Raw genomic sequence first — 20819 nt, 5'->3', positions numbered from 1 at the left:
AGTATGCCTATATGTCCGTCCGTCCGTCCGTCCATCCATCCATCCATCCATCCATCTTCTGGTCTCCCCAACCATCTTGTCTGTCCATTGATTCATACATCCCCTCACTCACTCATCCATCGGCCTGTCCAACCACCTATCTCCCTATCCACTAAGCCATCAATCTACTCACTTACTGGTTTACCCAACTGCCTCTCTGCATGTCCATTGTTCCATCCTCCAGCCATGCATCCACGGATCTCTCTAACTACGTGTTTGTCCATTAGTCCTTACATCCACTCATTTATCCATCCAGATAGCTGCTTGTCAGCCTTCTTACCAGACCATCAAGTCACCCATTTGTTGGTCTGCCCAATCTCCTGAGTCTCCAGTGTTTTATCCATTCGTCCGTCCATCCATCCATCTGCCCAGCCAACCTTCACTCACAGACGACCCAGTGATATGCGAGGCAGAGTTGAGAAATGGGAATAAAAGACACCAAAGTGGTCCCTGCCCTCTGGGGATTATCTGATAGTAGGAAAAAAAAAAAAATGATGGGTGACTCTCTTTGGCCCAGACCTTCTGGACATCATGTGCAGTAGCATATGAAGACTGGAGAATGAGATCAGGCTGAGAAAGCTTCCTGGAAGAGGCAGGCTTTGAACTGGGCCTTGAAGGGAGGTGAAATTTAAGTAGCGAAGGAAAGGAGAGCAGGCGAAAACTGTGGAGGAGGAAGCTGTGCACGGTGAAGGCAGTGAGGTGCAGCTGTGTGGCTGGGGGGACAGGGCCCGGAGGGCTGCCAGGCTGGGAGGGGAGCTCAGTCTGATGGGAGAGGCAGAGCCGCGCTCTTGGGAGCCTCACTGGGCTGAAAGTGGAGGCACGGGTCTGCCTTCAGGTACCATACCTGGAGGGAGGCATAATCTTACGGTCAGGAGCCCAGGTCTGAGAGGGGAGACACTGCCTTCTCTTAACAGATCAGCGTGTGGGGTGCGGAGGGGACGTGGCCTTTAGGGGACCTTAAAGGAGCCTCAGGGAACCCTTTAGTGGGGTCAAGAGACCCCTCCCCGGTCGCCTCCTGGCCTCTTCCAGGCTCTGTCTTCCCTGGCCTCATTTTGGAGCCTCCTTTGGGCTCAGGGACCCACCCTCTAAGCCCTGCCCCCACCCCCTCTATTCCAGGGGTGCCTTGCGGGACGTTCACTTTCCAGTGTGAGGACCGCAGTTGTGTGAAGAAGCCCAACCCACGGTGCGACGGGCACCCCGACTGCAAGGACGGCTCGGACGAGCAGCACTGTGGTGAGCCCTGCGGGCCCCGACAGGCTGGGCTGGGCGGCGTGCCCCTCCGCCTGCTGGGCCGTCCAGCGTGGGAGCGAGGGAGGTACCCCCCTGCGGAGCTGGAGGGAGAGCTCATCAGTCCGTCCATCTGTCTCTTTCTACCCCGCCTCTGCCCCCTGGTGTGGGTCCTGCCCGCCTCTCTCCCTCCCTCGCCCCTTCGTTCTCTTTCCCTGTCCCCTTCGTGTCGTTCCTCTGCTCGCCCTTCCTGCCTCCCCCTTCTCTTTTTCTCTGTGTCTGTTTCTCTGCGGCCGCTCGCCCTCTGTCCATCCCTGCCCCTCCTCCACCCCTAGACTGTGGCCTCCAGGGCCCCTCGGGCCGCATCGTGGGCGGGGTCGAGTCCTCGGAGGGTGAGTGGCCCTGGCAGGCCAGCCTCCAGGTTCGGGGCCGACACATCTGTGGGGGGGCCCTCATCGCTGACCGCTGGGTCATCACCGCTGCCCACTGCTTCCAGGAGGACAGGTGAGGGGGATGGCACGGGGACGTGGGCCGCGAGAGGTGGGGTAGGGAAGGCTGTGACGGGGTACGGTGTGTCTGAAACCTAAGCAGACAGAGGGGAGGGCGGTGGGAAGCCCCTCAGACTGGCTGCTCCGCCCCTTGGGTTCAGCCCTGGCTCCACCGCGAGCACGCGCTGTGCCCCCGGAGAGGCTGCCTGACCTCTCTGTGCTCTACTTTTGGTATCTTGCTCTCAGCTGGGTCAGTGATTCATTTATTTACTCATTCATCCATTCAACGATATTCGTTGTGCTCCTACTGTGTGCCAGGGGCTGTGCTAGACACTGGGGGACAGCAGAAAACAGAACTGCCTGACCTGCTCATAGGCCATAAACCCCCTCCTCCAGGCATGCCTGTCTGTGACCCGGGGCGGGAGAGGTGGGGCAGAGAAACCCACAAGAAGGGACATCTCACCCTGCCCTACAGACATCTTCCTCATCTCCGTGGTGGGCTGACAGCACCCACTCTCCACCCCTAGCCTGAGGTCTGGTGTCCCAGACCCGCCCCCCAGCACGGCCAGTTCTGGACTCTGTCCCCACACCTTCTCCTCTGTCCTGGGTCTACAGTCCTTGCCAAAGGCCTGGAGCCACCAGGGCACCCGCTCCCCTCACACTCAGCGAGGCAGCAGGCCCTCTCAGTGGTCTGGAGAACCTTCAGCCACTGCCTGTCCACGCTGCCACCATCACCCCTGGGTCACCCCGGCAGCCCAGAGCCCAGTTCCCTTTTGCATCCTCTGCCCAGGTGCCCGGGTGCCCTTCTGGGTGCGGTCTGACTACCCAGCTTCTTTCACTTCATCCCTGGCTCCCCGCTGCCCACAAGGTAGAGAAAGACCTGGACGCTGACCCGGCCTCCAGGGGTCTGCACAGCCCAGTCTCTTCCAATTCCCCCACACTCAACTCCCTCCCCCTCCTCCTGAGGACCAGCAAGTTTCAGGGCGTTCCCAGCTGCCCCATCTATAAAGTGCACAGAAAAAAGGAAAGAATGATCTGCCAGCGCCTGGCACTGTGCTAATTTTTGTTACATACACAGTCTTATTGAATTCCCTCAGGAACATATGAGTAGGTGATGCTGTTCCCATTTTGCAGATGGGGTGACTGAGGCCTAGAGAGGTACACACACACCTCGGGAGGGATGACGCTGGAGCTGGGACCCAGGCAGGAGGGCTCCAGGGCCAACACTGAACACCATACCACCAGCCGCCTGGCCTTCCAGAGCAGGGCGGGGATGGGTTGGAGGCTGGTGTCCCGGGGGAAAGCTGGCTACCCTAGGGATCTGGGATGGGATCGGGGAGGCGGCCGCTGAGCGAGTCCCCGTCTCTGCCCTCAGCATGGCGTCCCCGGCGCTGTGGACCGTGTTCCTGGGCAAAGTGTGGCAGAGCGCTCGCTGGCCGGGTGAGGTGTCCTTCAAGGTGAGCCGTCTGCTCCTGCACCCGTACCATGAGGAGGACAGCCACGACTATGACGTGGCCCTGCTGCAGCTCGACCACCCCGTGGTGCGCTCGGCCTCCGTGCAACCCGTCTGCCTGCCCGCGCGCTCCCACTTCTTCGAGCCGGGCCTGCACTGCTGGATCACGGGCTGGGGTGCCCTGCGTGAGGGTGGTGAGCTGGACTGCGGGCAGGGGAGATGGGATGGGTCCCCCTCATGTAGCTTCTGAGCCTGGAGGTGAACTGGCAGGGGGCCCTGGGGCTCTCCTCCAGAGGCCCGCTAGTCCTGGGATTAAATTGGGCTGGATTTCATGGAAAAAAACCTTTAACTATGGCCGTGGGCCTCTCCCCTTCCCTTCCTGCCAGAAGGGCATTTAAGGAGAACCAAGGTCATGGAAGGATATCCTAGGGGATAAGTGTGGAGTGATGGGGCAGGCCAGGGACCCCGCAGCCCGTGGGCAAGCTCCAACCCTCTGCTCCTTGGACAGCGGGGGGTGGGGGGGTATGTGTCTGTGTTGGGGGGAGGCTCTTAATTATTAACACTTACCGCATGGAGGTTAGATTTTAGGGGAACATGATTTCATTGAATCCATCCAATAACCCTAGCTACTGGTTATCACGGACCCCATCTTAAGGATGGGGAAACGGAGGCTCAGAGACATTTAGCTGTGACTCAGAGTCACACAGCCAGAGAGGGTTGGAGCAGAGACTAGAACCCAGGACGATCTGACCCCAGAGCCCCTGCTGTTTGGATGCTGCCTCTCAGAAACATGAGTTTCTCCCCTTCCCTCCTACACTGACCGGAGCTGGCCATCCCTAGAGGCCAGCTCTCAGTTCTGTACATAACTACAGCCACACCCTGCACCCTTCGCGGTGGTGGCTTTAAAAATGTGTACTGTGCTTTACAATCTGGAGGTGGGCAGGACTGAGGGATAATTTAAAGATGGAGAAACTGAGGCTCAGGTGAAAAGTGACATGTCCAAGAGGATGATAGAGAATAGTGTAAAACAAGGATTGGTCCACTTCCTCATTCATTCATTCAATGACACATTTATGAGCACCTGCTATATGCCAGGCATCGAGTTGGACAAAGGGAATATAAAGACAAACAGGAAACATGCTTTGGGGAGCTGACATGGATGGGGAGGTACGGGGGGCAGTGGCAGCCCAGAGGAAGGGCGGGCTGAGCTCAGGCTTGGAGGATAGGTCAGCAGTGTCCCAGCGAAGGGGAAAGGCACTTCTGGTAAGAGCACAGGTGGCAACCCAGGGAGCCCTGAGGACACCCAGCTCCAGAGGGGAGCCGGTGGATCTGGGTGCGGATCCGGAGCCAGGAGTCCTCCTCCTGACCTGCTCGAAGCATCAGGCCTTTGAGAAAAAGCACAGATGTCTGGGCCCAGCCCAGCCGAACAGACCGGATCTCCGGGTGGAACTAGGCACAGTGTTGATTGAAGCTCCTCGGGAGAAGTGCTGGCTGGACAGTGGGGAGACGCTGACGAGTTTTAGGGGGGAGTGAAGGGGTGAGATGTGTGTTCTGGAAAAATCTCCCAGGGCTGTCAGAGAGCGGAGGGGAGGCAGCCAAGAAGCCTCAAGCAGGAGGGGTGGCGGGGGGAGGACCTCAGGAGGACCCTAGTCCAGATAGGCCCTGGGCAGGGTCGGGGTGGGGTCTGTCACCATGAGCTTCTCGGAGAAGGAGCCAGACATAGTGATGGAGACGTGGAGGGCGGGGATGGGACGGTGGGCAGAGCAGGAGCGAGGAAGGGGGCTCCTGGAGGAGCCACGGGAAGAGTGGGGGCCCCGGGCACCTCAGATCTTCTCACCTCTGCCCCCGACACCGCCGGGCAGGCCCCACCAGCAACGGTCTGCAGAAGGTGGACGTGCAGCTGATCCCGCAGGACTTGTGCAGCGAGGCCTACCGCTACCAGGTGACCCCCCGCATGCTGTGCGCCGGCTACCGCAGGGGCAAGAAGGATGCCTGCCAGGTGACTCCTGCGGGGTGGGCCAGATCGGGGAGAGAGGGCGCTGCTCTCGTCACCCAGGGCCTGCTGCAGCCTCACGGCAGGTGGGCTTGGCTGTCCCCACTTTATGGATGAGGAAACTGAGGCTCGGGAGGTTGCGAGACTTGCTCCAGGTTGCAGGCCCCAGATCAGAAGAGACCCCGGGGGGCAGGGCTGAGGCCCAAGCCCAGCTCTGCTCCTTGCCCTCCACGAGGCGCTTTGCCCAAGTGAGGCAGCAGAAAGGACTAGAGCCCACAGAAGGCAGGCGGGGCTGGGCAGGGCGCGGGGACACACATCCACGCTTCCGCGAAAGCCAGGCCCTGCTGGAGGCCAGGCTGGGCTGGTTTGGGCCGCCTCCATCTATCAGAGGCTTCCAAAGGGGACGTGTCACTCAGAACATCCCCAGCAGTCGGGACCCTTGCCTGGAAGGGGATGTCTCCACCCTGACGTGGCCCTGTCTCTTCCCCTCTTACAGGGCGACTCGGGCGGCCCGCTGGTGTGCAAGGAGCCCAGTGGCCGCTGGTTCCTGGCGGGGCTGGTTAGCTGGGGTCTGGGCTGTGGCCGGCCCAACTACTTCGGCGTCTACACCCGCATCACAGGTGTGATTGGCTGGATCCAGCAGGTGCTGACTTGAGAAGCTGCCCCCGCAGAGCAAGGGCCCCACCTCTTGGACTCAGAGAGCCCCGGGCGCCCACCAGGCAGGGGAGGAAGTATTCTGCCGGTGGCAGGGCCCCGTGGGGACAGGAGGTGGTGTCTCTCCTCTCCCGCAACCTGTTGCCTGACATCTGCCCCAGTGAGGACACAAGGAGGGAGAGGGGCCACCAGCTGGTGGTCAAGACTTCCCCTGAGGGCCTGGGACGGTCACCAGGCCCGGCTGGGGGGTTCGCATCCAGCCTGTCCCCTCCTGATTCTCTCTCCTCCTTCCCCTTCCTCCGCTGCTGACTTTGGTCGGCAAGGGTCGAGCAGCAGTCATGTGGCTGCCAGGCCCCCCGCCTGCCCCCGCCCCAGCGCAGAGGCTGCTGGGCCAGCATCCTCTCCAGACAGCAGATTCCAGCCTTTGAAGCCCTTGGCCTAACTTGAGGGGTGGGGGAGGAAGGTGCCCCCGCAGGAAGGGCCCTCAGAGCCCTGGAGACAGCCAAGTGGGCCAGCCACCACGGCAGGCCGAAGGGTGGGGAGCCCCAGGTCCAGGGTCCTCCCACGCCTACCTGTTCCTCGGGCCTTCACTGCCCACTCTCACCTGGAGGTGAGCTCAGCTGCCCTGTGGAATAAAGCTGTCTGACCCGAGGTCCTGTTCTGGGGATTGAATGGGGCCCCGGGCACCAATCTCACGCCTTTGACTGAGCAGCCCCTGTTATCTGCTCAGCCTGTTGGCTAAGCGTCCGGAAGACCAAGGGGTGGGGGCGGTCAGTGGGGGCAGCGGTGGCCTCCAGGGCAGCTGCCTAGGTCCTGGGAGCAACCCCAGGGAGGCAATGGTTTGGTGCCCCTCAGGTCAGAGTGAGGGCTGGGACAAGTGATGCACTCCTTCTGGAAGCCTGGAAGGAAGCTGAGGGGCAGAGAGTGTCATGATCGCACCAGGGAGAGGTCAGGAGTGGAGCCTGGAGCGGAAGCCCCATCTCCTGATTCCCAGGCTACCGCTTCCCCTCTGGCACGGCACTGCCTCTGCATTCTGAGTCATTTATTCAGCGAGCAGCTCCAGGCTCCTACCACGTGCCGAGGGCCGCACTGGGGTCACAGAGCTGCACAGAACTTGGCTCCTCATCTCGGGAGGGGTGGGGATGCTGATCCAGGGTGAAGGGGCTTTGGGGTAGACTGCAACTCGGGAAGGCTGCCTGGAGGAGACTTGGGGTTCAAAGGTGGCCAAGGTGGGGAAGAGCATTCCAGGCAGGGGAACAGCATGTGCAAAGGCAACAGTCCCCAAAGTCAGTGGCCTGTTAGGGAACAGTAAGTTGTTTTTAGTTGGAACAGAGGTTGGCAGGGGTGGTGGTGGGGTGGGCGGTAGGGCTAAAAAGGAATGCATGGGGAGGGGCAAACTGAGATTAGATGGCAAAGCGCTTGGAGTGGAGCTATGAATTGACCCTGGGCGCTCTGGGAAGCCGTGGAAGGCTCTAGAGCAGGGAAGTGACCGACACAGGATGGATTCCCATTTTAGAACCAGCACCGGCACCAGCCTGGAGGAAGTGGGAGGCAGGGAGGCCAGTAAGGAGGCCACTGTGGAATTCCAGGGAGAAGAGGATGGGTCCTGGATGGAGCAGGGCAAGGAGGATGGACATAGGGTTGAAAGACCCTTACTGTCCTCCAGGTGCCTCAGTGGATGGGGTGACGTGAGGGAGGAGTCACCCAGGACCGCTCCCACCCAGGGCACCTGGGGAGGGAAAAGCTCTGGGAAGGTGTCATGAACCTGGGATGCTTCTGGGAGGGAGATGTCCAGGAGGCAGGCGGAGCCTGAGAGAGGTTTGGAGGAGGGATTTTAGAGCTGCCCTGCAAGGACGGTGGTCCAGGGAAGACGGAGGAGGTGGGGGAGACACAGACTGCAGACGTGCGGGTCCGGAGTAGGAGGCTGAGGGGAACTGAGGGGGGTGGGGTCTTAGCAGCCAGGGCTGTGGCCTGAGTGGGCGTGGTCAGGGAGGCCTACAGTGCTGGGCCCTGGTGGAGGGGAGGAAGGGGGGTGTCAAGGGCGGACAAGTCTTTCTTGGAGCCTAGCTGGGAGGAGAAGGAAGCGGGGAGCCTTGGAGGGGGCCTAGTGTCGAGAGGGTTTTCAAAGGTAGACAGGGAACGGCCATGGCATCCATGTGTGGAGAGCCCTCCACCCGCTGGGTCCTGCCTGTGGAGGTGACAGAGCAGACGCTATGGGGGGACACCTTTGGGGTGGGGGCAGGACTACCCCGGGTGGCCTCTCAGGGATTTCAGAGGGGGAGAACACTGCTGGAGGGTGCTTCGCTAAAGTGCAAATTCATGGCCTTAGTAGGAATTAGGGGGTAGGGGGTAATCTGTCCTTTTAACAAGGCTCCTGGTAACTCTTTTGCAAGCAAAGCTGGACACAAAAAGCGAGGTCAACTTCAGAGAGCCGCGTGGCCCCAGGGCGAGCGGTGAGGTCCCCCCGGGAGGCTTCGGTCAAGGGGAGCACTGCTTTGCAGAGATGTCCCCCGGCAGCGCTGAACTGCTGGGGGGCGGGGCTGGGGAGCCAGGCAGACACTCAGTAGGACCTGGGAGGTGAAGGAACTGGCCAGGCGGGGTGGGGGTCCCGTCAGACTCTGAGAGAAGATGGAGGGGAGACTGGGGGTTGTATTTCCTAGGACTTGGGGCAGAGGGTGGAGGTGACCAGAAGCTATCACAGCAGGAAGCAGAGGGGACGTCCTGCTAGGTTAGGAGGGAGCTGAGGTGGTAGGGTGAAGCCAGAAAGGAGAGCACCTTACCTGAATGGCGAGGTGAGACTGGGAATTGGGACGTAGGGAGCCAGGCTTGGGAGGACCTGGTATTCTGATTCCCAGAGGCCCAATTCCCTAGCCCTCAGCACCCCAGCTAATCTAGGTCTGCCTGGAGGCCGGAAGAGACCTGCGTGACTCCAGGGGGCGGGGCCCTAGAAGTCACCTGGTCCACCCCGTCACTTTACTGTTGAGGAAACTGAGGCCCAGAGAGGGGAAGGTACTTTCCAAAGTTCACCCAGCAAGGCAGAGCTGGTACCCTCGGTGTCCGGCCACGGGACAGAGAATGCAACCGTGATGTGCACCCCCCCCAGCACGCACGGGAGAGTGACAACAGGGCGGGGTCCCTGGGCTTTATGAAAAAGCCCCATTACCTTTGGGCTGTCTACACCACCTTAAGTTTAGCCCCTGTCCCCAAACGTGGCCCAGAGAAAGAGAGGGAGACAGCCGGGCTGGCTGTTTCTTCAGGTTTTATTACACGGTGGTGTTGGACACCGCTGGGAAGCAAGTATCCAGCTGGGGAGGCCATAAATGCAGGAGGGGCCCCTTGCTCAGCCCCTGCCACCCCAGACTCTCCCTTGGGCAGAGGGAGGAGTGTCCCCCTTTCCCCTGTCACCAGCTCCTGAGTGGCCCCGCTGCCCCTGCTGAACCAATGCCTCCCTTCCTCCTGGCCAGGGCACTGTGCGGCCGGCAGTACAGACAGCAGGGGCGCGGGCAGCAGGCAAGGTGAAGGCCGAGTCACCCACCCCCTCCTTCAACAGCGCTAACGCCACGCCCTTCATCGCCCACCAGTCCCTCCACCTCCATCCTGGGCCGGGCAGGTCCGAGTCTGCGCCTTGTGCCCTCCCTGAGGGCTTTCGGGGACCTTTGCTCCTCTCGTTAAAATCACAGCAAACCTGAGGTAGGTCGGGCAGGAAGTGAACCCATGTGACAGACAGGGAGACCAAAGGAGGTGATGGGACTGGGCTGCGGGGGGAGCGCATCTGCCATGCAGCGGGGGGACCTGAGGGAGGGGACGTAGGGGCCTGGGAGACACAGCTGGACAGCGCCACACTTGGACCACCCGCAGGCGGCTCTGCCCAGGGGTCCCAGGGCCCACATCAGGCCTTGCGAGGTCCCAGTGGGCCCCCGGAGGCAGGGGTAAATCATAGCCCCGCAGGTGTAGACAGAGGTGACAGCGGGGAGAGCTCTTCCTCCGCCTCGGGCTGGGGGCCCACCCCGTGGTACAGAAATAAAGGATTTCAGAAGGGAACCCCAAGTCCCTGGAGGCGGTCCGGGGCCTCACATCCGGGTGCCTCTGGCTTGTAACAGCTAGAAAATAAGAGGGGGCAGGGAGACAGGGTGGGGAGTGGTCAGAACACCGGGAGGAGGAGGAGAGGGTGAGGCCGGTGAGGAAGGGGTAGTGCAGGGCCAGGAGCAGGGTGGAGAGGAGATTGGAATGGAGGGAGGGAGGGGTGGGGAGAGAGGGAGAGAGAAAGAGTCAGGTGAGTCACGAGGTCCTTTCTTGGGGGAAGGAGGGGGGCTGAGGCCCAGAAAAAGTGTATTCAGAGCTGAGCAGGAGGGGAAGCGGGGAGAGGACCCAGCTCGCCCGTTCGGGGGCCCCATGCCCCACCTTGGGCCGAGGCCCAGAGGCTGGTCACCACTGTCTCAGGCAGAAGGTCACAGAGAGCAGCTGTCCGTCCCCATGTTTGAGGCAACTGTGGCCCAGAGAGGGACAGTGACTTGCCCAAGGTCAGACAGCAGGCAGATAAGACTGAGTGGGGGCTGTGGGCACCCGGCCAGGGCTACTTCTGCCACAGCCCAATCCGCAGCCAGCTCCGGCTGCCTCCTCCTAGGCCGAGGGAATCCAAGTGTGGCCTGTCCTTCCCACCCCCGCAGCAACAGGGAACCCAGTGCCTCGAGGCTGTGATGCAGGGATGAGGTCAGGGCACCTGGCTTCCGTTTCCCTTCCCTCCTTCCCAGTGTGGCTCTGATGCTGCTGGGCAGGTGGGAAAGAATTTCCTCCCCCTTTTGTCTCATCTCAGAGCCTCATCCCCAAGGCCAAGATAGGCTGAGAGACTTGGGGGAGGGGAGAAAATCAGCCGGAAGTTCGGCTCAAGTCCAAAAATACAAGAGATGAGCACCCTCCTGGCTTCCGCCCCTGCCTCCAGCTCTGCCAAGCTACAAACCAGGCGTGGCAGCTCTGGGGGCGGGCGAGGGGCCCAGGAGAAGCCCTCACCGCAAGCGCAGCCTCAGGTCTGAGGGGGCGCAGACGGGAACCTGCAAGGAGGAAACGTGAGGAGGTGAGGCGCTGCAGCAGGGTGGCCCGGCCTCAGATGTGCCCGGCGGGGTCGGCGGGCACCAAGGAGGTGCAGCTGTGCCCCTCTGCCCCGGGCCCGGAGGCGGGAGGCGGCAGAAGGGGTGCGGGAGGCGGCAGGCGGGATGCTCTGGGATGCGGTGCCGGGGCACCTGGGTGGAGGGCACAGGAGGCTGGGACCACAGCAGCCCCGGGATGGAGGTGTGAGCAGGCAGAGAGAAAACCCGGACAGGGGCAGAGAGGGAAGAGGCAGGGTGCAGATGAGATCCAGGAGGAAGAAGAGGTGGATGAAGATGAGGCAGGACCTCCGGCGGGAAGCGGAGGAGGAGGAGGCGGTGGTGAGAGGGAGGAAAGGTTAGCGGGATCCTGAGATGACTGGGCTGCAAAGAGAAAGTGAGAGAAGGGATGGTTATGCAGGTGAGGCGCCAGGCAGGCGGCTGAGCTAACCCTGGAGGGCCCGCCCCCCGGCCGTCCCGGGACCCCAGGCTCCGCAGCGGGCTCCGGCGGGGAGCCGGCGGGAGGCACGGCCTTTATTAGCGATCGTTCTCCTCGGGGGTTGGCTGCACCTTTCTGCTGCGTATCTGCCTCCACCTCCACCTGCACCTGTGCCACCTCCACCTCCTGCCGCTGCCGCTCCTCCAGCTGCTCCTCCGCGCGCTGTGGACCAGCCGGCAGACCCAGGGAAGAAAGAGCGCAGAGCTACCGAGGGGGCCGGGCCCGCTGGCGGCTGTCCCCGCAGGCCCCCATCTCAGCGTGAAGGGGACGGGCGAGGGGCACCTCCCGGGGAGGGGAGTGCTACAGCCACAGAAGCCGGGGCATCTTGTCGGATCCCCGGGGAAGCCCGCGAGGGGCCTGGGGGAACCAGCAGAGGGTGGGGTCCTGCTGAGGATGCTCACGGGTGGGCCTGGCTGCTGGGACGTGGAGCAAGGCTGGGGGAGGGGTGTCAGAGGAAGGGGTGGGTGTGTGGCCGGGGCAGCCTTGAGGGCTGCCTGGGAAGGCCTCGTTTTAGGAGGACCGACCCAGAGCAGAAATGAGGCCAGGGGAGGCCCAGGCAGATCTGAGATGTCGGCACGAGGCTCTCACACCCCAGGTCCTGAGGTCTCTCCCAGAGACGCAGGAGCGGCCAGCTCACCTTGCACCCTTGCAAGGCCGCGCCGGCCGCTGGCCCCCATGGGGCTGGGGTGGGCAGGGGAAGTCACAGCCCAGGGAGGCAGACGGCCAGACGGGAAGCGGAGTTCCTAAGTCTCCGGCACATAGGGACAGGCTCCTAGAAGGAACGGTCTCCCTTCTTCCCAGCCTGTCTAGCTGCCTGCCCCACTGGTCCTACCAAAGGCCCCTCAGGCTTCCGACCAGCTCTGCGTCCAGGGTGGCAGGACCTCCGATGAGCCCCCTGCCCCCTAGCCAGCTGATGCTGCCTCACAGGCCAGGGTGGAAACACAGGGCCGGACCCCAAGGGCTCCAGACCCCTCTGACGCTGAGTCCTAGGAGGGAGCCTGCGGGAGGGGCAGGATTAACGGACTCGGCTTCCCTGCCCCAGCCCAGGCCCCTGGGAAATAAATGGGCCCTTTGGATCCCAGAAGTTGCAAGCTGGGGGTCCACCCCTCTCACTCCTCTGAGAACACAACCAAGGTGGCCAGAGGGGGCGGGACTTGTCCAAGGTCACGCAGAACGCTCACACCACGCCCAGACCCCTAGTCCAGTGCACTCCCCCTTGTGCTACACTGCCCCGTGGCCACCATGCGACCACCATCCAAGTGGCATCTAAGTCCACCCTCGCCGTGCCCTGGGGATAATCTCATCTCGTTGTCCCCCAAGTCTGGGCCTGGGTAACTGGCGTGAGCAGGCAGGACGGTGGGTGGCATGGGATGGATGGCATCGGCTGTGAGCAGGGGGTCAGGCGTGTGCAGCGGGAGGGAAAAAGAAGCTCGGATGGCTACGTGGAGGGCGGCGAGGGGAGGGAGGAAAGGCAGGGAGGCCGAGGTTGGGGCAGGGCAGGGGCTGGGGCAGAGGGCTCACCTTGGTTTTGCGGCTGGACTCGGAGCTCAGTCCGTGCGGGGAGCTATAGAGCTCCTTGGACACCACGCACAGGAACTCTGCCTGGTCCTCGCTGCCGTAGTTGTAGGAGGAGCCGATGCTCACGAGCTGGAGGGGCGGAGCATGGGGAGAAAACGACAGGATGAGGTTGAGGGGACGGGGTGGGCGGACACCGGCGCTTGTCAACTGTGCCCTGACCTTGCTGTCCCATTCAGGCCCATCCCTGGGCTTCCGGAGGACGCCTCTGGCGCAAAGTCAGAGTCCTGTCCCCCTCCGCCCCCGCCTAGGGCTCTGGGCTATTCCAGGGCCAGGCCCCCGATGTGGCTTGGCTGGACCTGGTCCTTAGAGGAGGAGGGTTAGCACCGCTGTTCTTCTCCCATATCTAGCAGGCAACGTCCTAAAAGCAGGCAGAGGCCTGTAATGGGCAGGCTGTCTCCCTCTGTCCCAGATGTGGCTGAGGCAGCCCCAGAACCAGGCTGCAGGATAGGGTTGGCATGACCTGGTGGAGCTCCATAGAATATTCTGTTCACTGTTGGAAGCAGAGGTAGAACAGGTCGCCCGTTCCTTACGCCAGCGGTCCCTGACATGCCCGCTCAGCCTTTGAGAGCCCATGCAGTTGCCAAAGACTCCCTTAGGCTTTCAAGAGTGGCCCCACCTTTGTTCTGGGGTCCCTAAAATAACCACACCTGCAGGGCCCCTTCTGACTGATAAAGGTCCTGCACATGATGGGTCTCGTTCGGCCCCCAGGAACCCTCATCCTGAAGACAGAGAGGAAAAATCAGCCCCTTAGGCAGATGAGGTTTGGAGAGGTGGTCAAGTCCCACAGCCAGGAAGAATCTGAATGTGAATGGATCCAAATTCAGGATTTGAATCTGGGACCCCGAGTCCTCTCACGGGTCCTATAGACTTAAATGCTTCTATTAATTCACAGGATGCTAGCTGGCTCCAATGTTTAGAGGTCTACTCTGCGCTAGGGGCTTTATCCATGGTCTTTCTAATCTATACAACATTCCTGCAAAGGAAGCACTACTGGTCCATGTCACAGATTAGGAAACTGAGGCCCAGAGAGATACGCCTTGCTCAAGTTCACACAGCATGTCAGTGGCGAGGTCTAGATATGAAGCCAGGCTTCCGGCTCCTGGACTGGACTAGTTCCTCCATCCTGCCCGGCCATCCTGGGAAGCCTGGCCTTCTTCAACCTCCAGGTGCAAGGGAGCTTGTAAGGATAAAGGGTAACCCAACCCTTCCCCTTCTCTAAGGGCAAATTTGACCTTGGGTTAACTTGTTGGCTCTGATCCTCTGGAAACCTCAGAGAGGTGTGACGTCAGCTGCATTACTAGGGCAACACCGTTTATGATAAAAATCTCTCCTGCTGGTAAACTGCATAGGTACTGGGAGGAAGTACAGGTCACCATAAATACCTCATGGGAAGCCGCTGCTCTGGGCTGCCCTGAATGTGGCAACGCTTGGAACTGGGCATGTCCCTCGCGGGGACCTGGAATCTATGCCTATGGAATTGTTGCACAAGGTGTGGCCCCAAGGGGACCTCCGCTCTCCTATGTGGATCTTGTCTCCTCGCACCAGAGCTGTCGCTTGGGGGCCAGAGACTCACACACTACGGTGTAGACCACTACCTGGTTGCTGGGAGGACTCCCATTAAAGATGATTCCCAGGAGCTGCCCTGCGGCCACTGGGGCTTCCCTCCTCTCTCCTTCCTGGTCAGTCGGCTGCCAAGTGTGGCCTTTCTGAATCTTGTTTAGTCTGTCTTAAGACCCCGGGTGGGGGCTGCAGTGGGCACCCCAAGGCTGGGGCTGCGGGAAGGGAGGGGCCTGCTTTGCCTGGGGGTGTGGCCCAGCCCACCTGCTCGAAGCGCCAGCCATCGGACATGGTGGAGACCATCTGCGTGAGCTCCTCCTCCTGGCACTGCAGCACGCGGTACACGTGCTTGGGTGGGACCTGCAGGCAGAGGGGGGACGTGGAGGGCACCTGTGGGAGTGCCAGGCACCCCGGGGGCGGGAAGAGCACCTGTCCTCCCCCCACCATCTACCCCCAAGAAAGATAGAAGTGGGGGAGGGGAGATGGGAGCCATGTTCTGAGTACCTACTATGTGCCAGGCACTCGACGTGCATGTTCTCACTTAATCCCTCCAAAAACCCTAGGAGTTATGGGATGTTCATGGAAGTTCAGAGAAGGTCAGTTACTTGCCCAAGGTCACCCAGCTAAAGAGTAGCAGAGCCAGAATTGGAACACAGGTGATACAAGTGGGAAAGGAGGAGGGGCTTAGGGGACATCCTGGGGCACTAATTGAGGCAGGTCCTCCAGGGGACGCGGGGCACCCTCTCTTCAATCTCCTGGGGCTGGGAGACGGTGCCTCACTACCCATTTCCCACCCTCCACGTCTCCCCCAAGGTGGGCAGAGAATCTCTCCAGCTCCTCCTACAGCCTGGCCACTTAGGCCTAGGGTCCAAGCTCAGAAACACCAGCTCCAGAAGCTTGTGCCGTGACCTCCAGGGGACCACCTGAGCCCATGAAGTAGACGATGTAATAATCCCACATTGCCTCCCACAGGGCCCCCTGTACCTCCACAGTGACCCCATTTTGCCTGGGAGGAAGGGAAGGGTGGGCAGTTCTCAGCACCTCTATATTCCACAAGAGGAAATCAAGGTCCAGAGAGGGTGTGATTGGCTCAAGGTCACACAGCAAACAGAACCGAGGCAGGGAAAGAACCCCGAGTCCGTCTCCCAGTCTGGGGCTTTGCTGAACAGTTTGGGAGCTGGACAACCACTCCTCCCCTTATAGGAGAGCTTGGCCTCCCCCAGGAAAACTGGCTCTGCCTCTCCCAACCTTCCTCCTGACCCCCCTCCCCCATCCCCGCCACCCCCTGCCCGGGCCAGGGATGTGGCCCCGCTGCCCTGCAGCCCCCCGACCTGTGTGACGGTATAATCCTTCTCCTCCATCCGGTCTTTGATGATCCGGATCAGCGGGCCGATGTTGTAGAACTCCGCTTCCTCCAGGACCCCTGGCACAGACAGAGCAGCACCCCACCCTCGTCACTCCCACTGCCCCCGTGCCCCGTTCTCACCTTGTCCCCTCCACCTCCACCCCCTGCTCCAGTCACACAAGGGTGATGAGCCTCTGAGTTGGGGTCAGGCAAGAGGGAACACTTCCTTCCTTGGGTCCCACACTCCCTGTAGTAGGGGTGAGAGGCTGCCATTCAGGGGCACTATATCCCTGCTGTGCTGAGCACAGGACCCGGGGGTGGCTGCCAGCCCTCTAGTCTGGGGCTGTCCAGAGGCAGTGGGCCCGCTGGGACTGGACCCTATGCCACAGTGAGAAGGGGCTTGGGTGGCTCCCGATTACATGTTCCCATTTAGGAAGCACACGCTAAGTGCCAGGCACCGTGCCAGGCATGTCACACTCTTCACTGCAGTTAATTCTCTGCACAAGAAGCAGGTACTTTCATCACCCCCACTGAACAAACAGGGAAACTGAGGACCAGGCAAAGCAGCAGCTGTGCAGGGCCACACACCTGGCACTCTTCAGAGCTGGGATTCACACTCAAGTTCCTCTGCCTCCTAAATGCATAATCTTTGTGCACGTGCATCTCGCCAATCCCTACACTTCACAGTTTGCAAAGCCCCTCCCGTGCTCACCACAAGCCCCTGGGTCATGGAGGAAGCAGGCGTTATTGTCCCCATACAGTTAAGGAGACTGAGAGTCTTAGAGACTGAGCGAGTGCCCTCTCCAGTGAAGGGGACGACCCTCGGCCTTAGGACTCCCCTAAGCTCCTGCGGGGCAGAGACACTTCCTGTCCTTTCCATGACTGGACTCTGGGCTCCCCGGGGACAGGGCCCATGTCTGATGTCCCCGGCGCCCACACCCACCTAATACAGAGGACACAGTGAGCGAGTGCTACTGCCAGGATGCCCCCCGTAGAGCCCTGCAGATGACAGACAACTAACTCTGCATCACGGGTCCTCAGTGCCAGGCACTGTGCTAAGTGACGCACTTGCATTAGCTCCTTTTATCCTCACAGCAGCTCAGCAAGGTGGGTGCTATTGTCACCCCATTCCACAGATGCAGGCATGGAGGCATAGAGGGATAAGTGACTTTCCAGGTGTCACACACTAGTCAGTTTCCTCCTGGATCCCCTGGCCCCTTGGATCGGGGCTCTAGCCCTGTCTAAAGGTGCTGGGAGTGCCAGGGCTTGACAAACCCAGAACCTGTAAACAGGTGTTGGCCGTGACGCTGGAGTGTTTACCTGCCCTCCCCATGGGACCTACTCCTGGGCCCAGGCCACGCCCATGGTACCTGCTGCCCCAGGGGCTGCCGGGAAAGCTGTGGGGCTCCGCAGAGCCGATGCCTACAGCGGGCTCTGATTTTGAAGCTGTGGCCTTCTGGGGAGCCACCTGGCTTCTCGATCACTGTGTCCCACAGGGGTCAGGAGGGAAGACCGTGGGCCCGAGTAAGGAGGGAGGGGCTGTGCTAGACATCTCCAGGGTACAAGCCCCGGGACTCATGACATCTGGTTTTCCCAGAACATGTCCCTAATGTAGATCACTGCCCCTCCCTTATATACACAAGTGGAGACTCAGAAAGGAGAAGTGACATGTCCAAGCTGGCCTGGCTGGGTCAGGTGACCCAGAGCCACACCCTGTGCCCTAAGGAAAAGTGGACTTGGCACCCCTTGCTCCTGGCAGGGGCTCTGCCAACAAGCCTTTCTCCCAGGCAGGCATCCGGTCTTTCTCCCCACTGTCTGTTGGGCCCAGAAGTGGGCATCTACAGGGCCTCAGCCAGCCAGGCCTGGGAGGGACCAAAGCCCTGCTGGAGAGCAGGCTCCGCCCACCCCTGCCTTCACCCGCAACTGTGCTGCAGGGGCTGCCGGATCTGGGCGAGGAGTCACCCACTCGACACACCTGCGGACCCACGTGAGCCCTCACCACGCATCTGAGATACCCCATCACCCAGACAAAGAGAGCCACACCTCTCCCCATGGCCATCTCCACCCACAACTGGCTTCCCAGAAGGCCAGGGGAAAGGGCATCCCTGCCCAGCCTCACTGGCTCCCTCTATCCTCTGCTTCCGTGTTTCTGTCACCTCCCCAGCAGCACCCAGTGGAAGCTTGGGCCAGTCACCTTGGCACAGTCCTTAGGCTCAGCCTGGACACAGGCTTTGGGAGTCAGTCCTCTCAGGAATGAGAAGAAGCAGGAAACATGGAAGAAAGCAGATGTCCCCTGAGGACAGCCGAAATGGCTTTGCGCCTCCACAGGAGGCCCCGGCAGACTGCAGAGGGCAGGGCTAGGGTATGGGCCCCGGCCTCCCCGGGACCAACTCACCCTCCTCAGCCATGTCCTTGTCCAGCACCAGCTTGCCATGCCGGAGGAAGTTGAGGATGGGCCCGAAGTAGGTGGGGTCGCGGTCGATGAGGTAGGCCCCGGTCTCATCCTACAAAGGTAAGGGGCACAGGCAGTGAGAGAAGAGTGAGCCCCGCTCCCCTGCCTGACCTCTCACTTCAGTCTCAGTGAAGGATCAGAGGGAGGGCGGGAGGGGGCGGAGTGTCTGCTCTTCCCTGGAACAGAGTGTCCTGATGGAGTAAAAAGGCTTTGGGGTCAGATGCACCTAGGTTCAAACCCTGCCCCGGCCTTTTCCTGACTGTGTGACCTTGGGCCAGTGATGTGGCCTCTCGGAGCAACCCTCTTCTTTCCCATAACTGGCGAGCATGTGAGCATCCCGTGAGGTCTGAGTGGCACCTGACCCAGCGTAGGGCTCAGGGATTATCCCTCTTGGAGGTTATTCCCTGAAGCCAGCCCTACACTGTCTCCACCAGATCCCCTGGCATTCTGGGGATGTTTACAAGTTTCCAAAAGAGCCACTATCTCATTGGATACCCTCAGCCTGCAGGGAGGCAGAGCAGGCATCAATACAACTCTACAGAGAGGAAACGGAGACATCACCAGGTGAGTGGACTTGCCCAAGGTCACAGCATCAGAGGGTCAGGCAACAGGAGAGAGGGGGCCTTAGAGGTCATCGCCAGGCCAGCCCTCTGGGGTTACAGACAGAAGGCTGAGCAGGATAGGGTTTGACCCAAGGTTATGCAGGAGGTTTGCAGCAGAGCCGAGATGGGAACCCAGAAATGGTGCCCCAGGCCAGCGCTCCTACCTGATGAAGCCCAGCTGAGAAGGCACCCCGGGATTTCTCCACCCAGCTCCCTGTACTCCAAGGCTACCCATACCCCAAAGGGCGGGGAGGCGGGGAAAAGCAGACTCAGTAACTCCTTCCGTGGTGCAGGAGTCCAGTTTGGGCAGAAGAGAATGCCCTAGGTGTCTGTCTCTTCCCACAGCCCCAAAGGAGGGGGAGAGTCCCCATCCATCAGCCTCCTGGGTAGGGAGCCCAGATCAGCGCTCAAAAACTCCAAATGGGCGCAGCCCGGCGTTGTCCTGTTGCCACGGCAATGGGCACATCCCTCACTCTCCGATCCATTTCCTTCTCCCCTCCTCCGGCCAGTTCTTCCCGCCTCCAGCTCTTCGGAAATAAACCCAGCCGGGTTTCCAGCACCACGGGCGGGCCAGGCTGGACAACCAGATTCCGGCGACCTAAGGATCCCCGACCGCCGCCCACCCCGCGGGCCTCACCCGGTCAGACTGCAGCTCTTCCCCCTGGCACAGGCGGCTGAGGAAGGACTTCTGCTCGCGGCACAGCGTTTGCCGGGTGGTCAGGAACACCGTGCCCCCCACGTTGAGCCTCACCCACTTGCTCCAGCCGCCCGCCCCCGCCGGCGGCGCTGCCTCCCGGGCCTCCATCCTCATCGCTCTTCCCAGCGTCTGCATCCTGCCTGCAAGGCGGCTGGAGGCGGGCATGTACCGCGCGCCGGGCATGCCGGGAGTTGTAGTCCGCGCCGCCCCGCGTGAGTGTGGCCAGGGGTGAGGGTCAGCCGACGCCCTCTATCCCGCCTTCTCCAGCCCCGCCCTACTTTGCCCTTCCCGGGAGGACTACAAACGGGAGTTCAGTAAAGAAGTTCTTTGGCCAAGTTACTCTGTGTTTGGGAAGGTCAAGTTCGAGGTCACTGGGAAAATAGTGATACCCCAAATCAGCGGTCCTCCCATTTGATCGCCACATTGTTTTCCCTTTGTCCAGTTTGGGTTATCAAACAGCTGACAGGAAAAGGAACTTCTCCCTCCCCAAATTCCTATAGCATTTACCTGTATATGTTTTCTAATATTCTTTCGTTCTGCCTTTGGGGGTTGGGGGGTGAGGAGAGCTGGCTTCTTTCCCCACATAAATTCTTTGCGGACCCCACCGTCGGGCTTAAAAGTTGGCCCAGCACCTTCTATATTCCAGATGCTTTATGCATCTATTATATTGGGTTGGCCAAACAGTTCGTTCGGGTTTTTCTGTAACATCTTACGGAAAACCCAAACGAACTGTTTGGTCAAGCCAATATTACTCATTGGTGCTCTTAGCAGCACTGTGATGTCGCTGTTACTGTATCCACTTTACAGACGAGGACACAGAAGTGAAGTGACCTGCTGGACTCACACAGCTGGTGAGTGGCAGGCTGGCATGAACCCAGGTGGGTTCCAACTGCATTTCCACCACCAAGGCCCCTTTCCTGCTCCTTGGGAAAGATTTCTCGGGAGGAAGAGTCAGGAGGGTGCTGGATGAATGTTTGGAGAACTGGGTTTTCATCCTGGCTTTTGTAGGGTGAAGTGCTGGGAGAGGTCTCAGTTTACCCATCTGTAATTCAGGAGGGGGAAGAGGGATTGGTTCTGTGCATGCCCTTCTGAGCCAGATAACTCAGAGGTGGGACTGCTATCGCGGGCCCTGCAGGATGTGGGAAGGCAGCAGC

General features: G+C 60.7%; 2 protein-coding genes across 3 annotated transcripts in view; one reads left to right on the top strand and one right to left on the bottom strand.

Moving 5' to 3' along the window:
- Positions 1-6498, top strand: part of TMPRSS6 (transmembrane serine protease 6) — a 37883-nt gene extending 31385 nt beyond the window's left edge. The window contains exons 14-18 of one of the 2 annotated variants that reach the window (XM_082849456.1): positions 1156-1272; positions 1602-1770; positions 3130-3194; positions 5070-5206; positions 5697-6498. In XM_082849456.1, coding sequence (XP_082705582.1) covers positions 1156-1272; positions 1602-1770; positions 3130-3194; positions 5070-5206; positions 5697-5855 — 647 coding nt within the window. In that variant the 3' untranslated portion in view covers positions 5856-6498. Of the gene's footprint in view, positions 1-1155; positions 1273-1601; positions 1771-3129; positions 3402-5069; positions 5207-5696 lie in introns of both variants that reach the window. The other variant, XM_082849455.1, reaches the window with a different exon arrangement.
- Positions 6499-9924: 3426 nt separating this feature from the next.
- KCTD17 (potassium channel tetramerization domain containing 17) lies at positions 9925-19779 on the bottom strand (the record flags this gene model as incomplete). Its single annotated transcript, XM_082849828.1, has 6 exons — positions 9925-9954; positions 12956-13081; positions 14834-14929; positions 15901-15992; positions 18310-18418; positions 19606-19779. The coding sequence occupies 6 exons, from the start codon at positions 19777-19779 to the stop codon at positions 9925-9927; spliced, it is 627 nt and encodes a 208-aa protein (XP_082705954.1).
- Between the last annotated feature and the right edge of the window lie 1040 nt (positions 19780-20819).

Source organism: Leucopleurus acutus (assembly GCF_964270905.1).
Source record: "Leucopleurus acutus genome assembly, chromosome: 11".
Lineage (NCBI taxonomy): Eukaryota > Metazoa > Chordata > Mammalia > Artiodactyla > Delphinidae > Leucopleurus > Leucopleurus acutus.
This window is presented reverse-complemented; position numbering and strand designations above follow the sequence as displayed.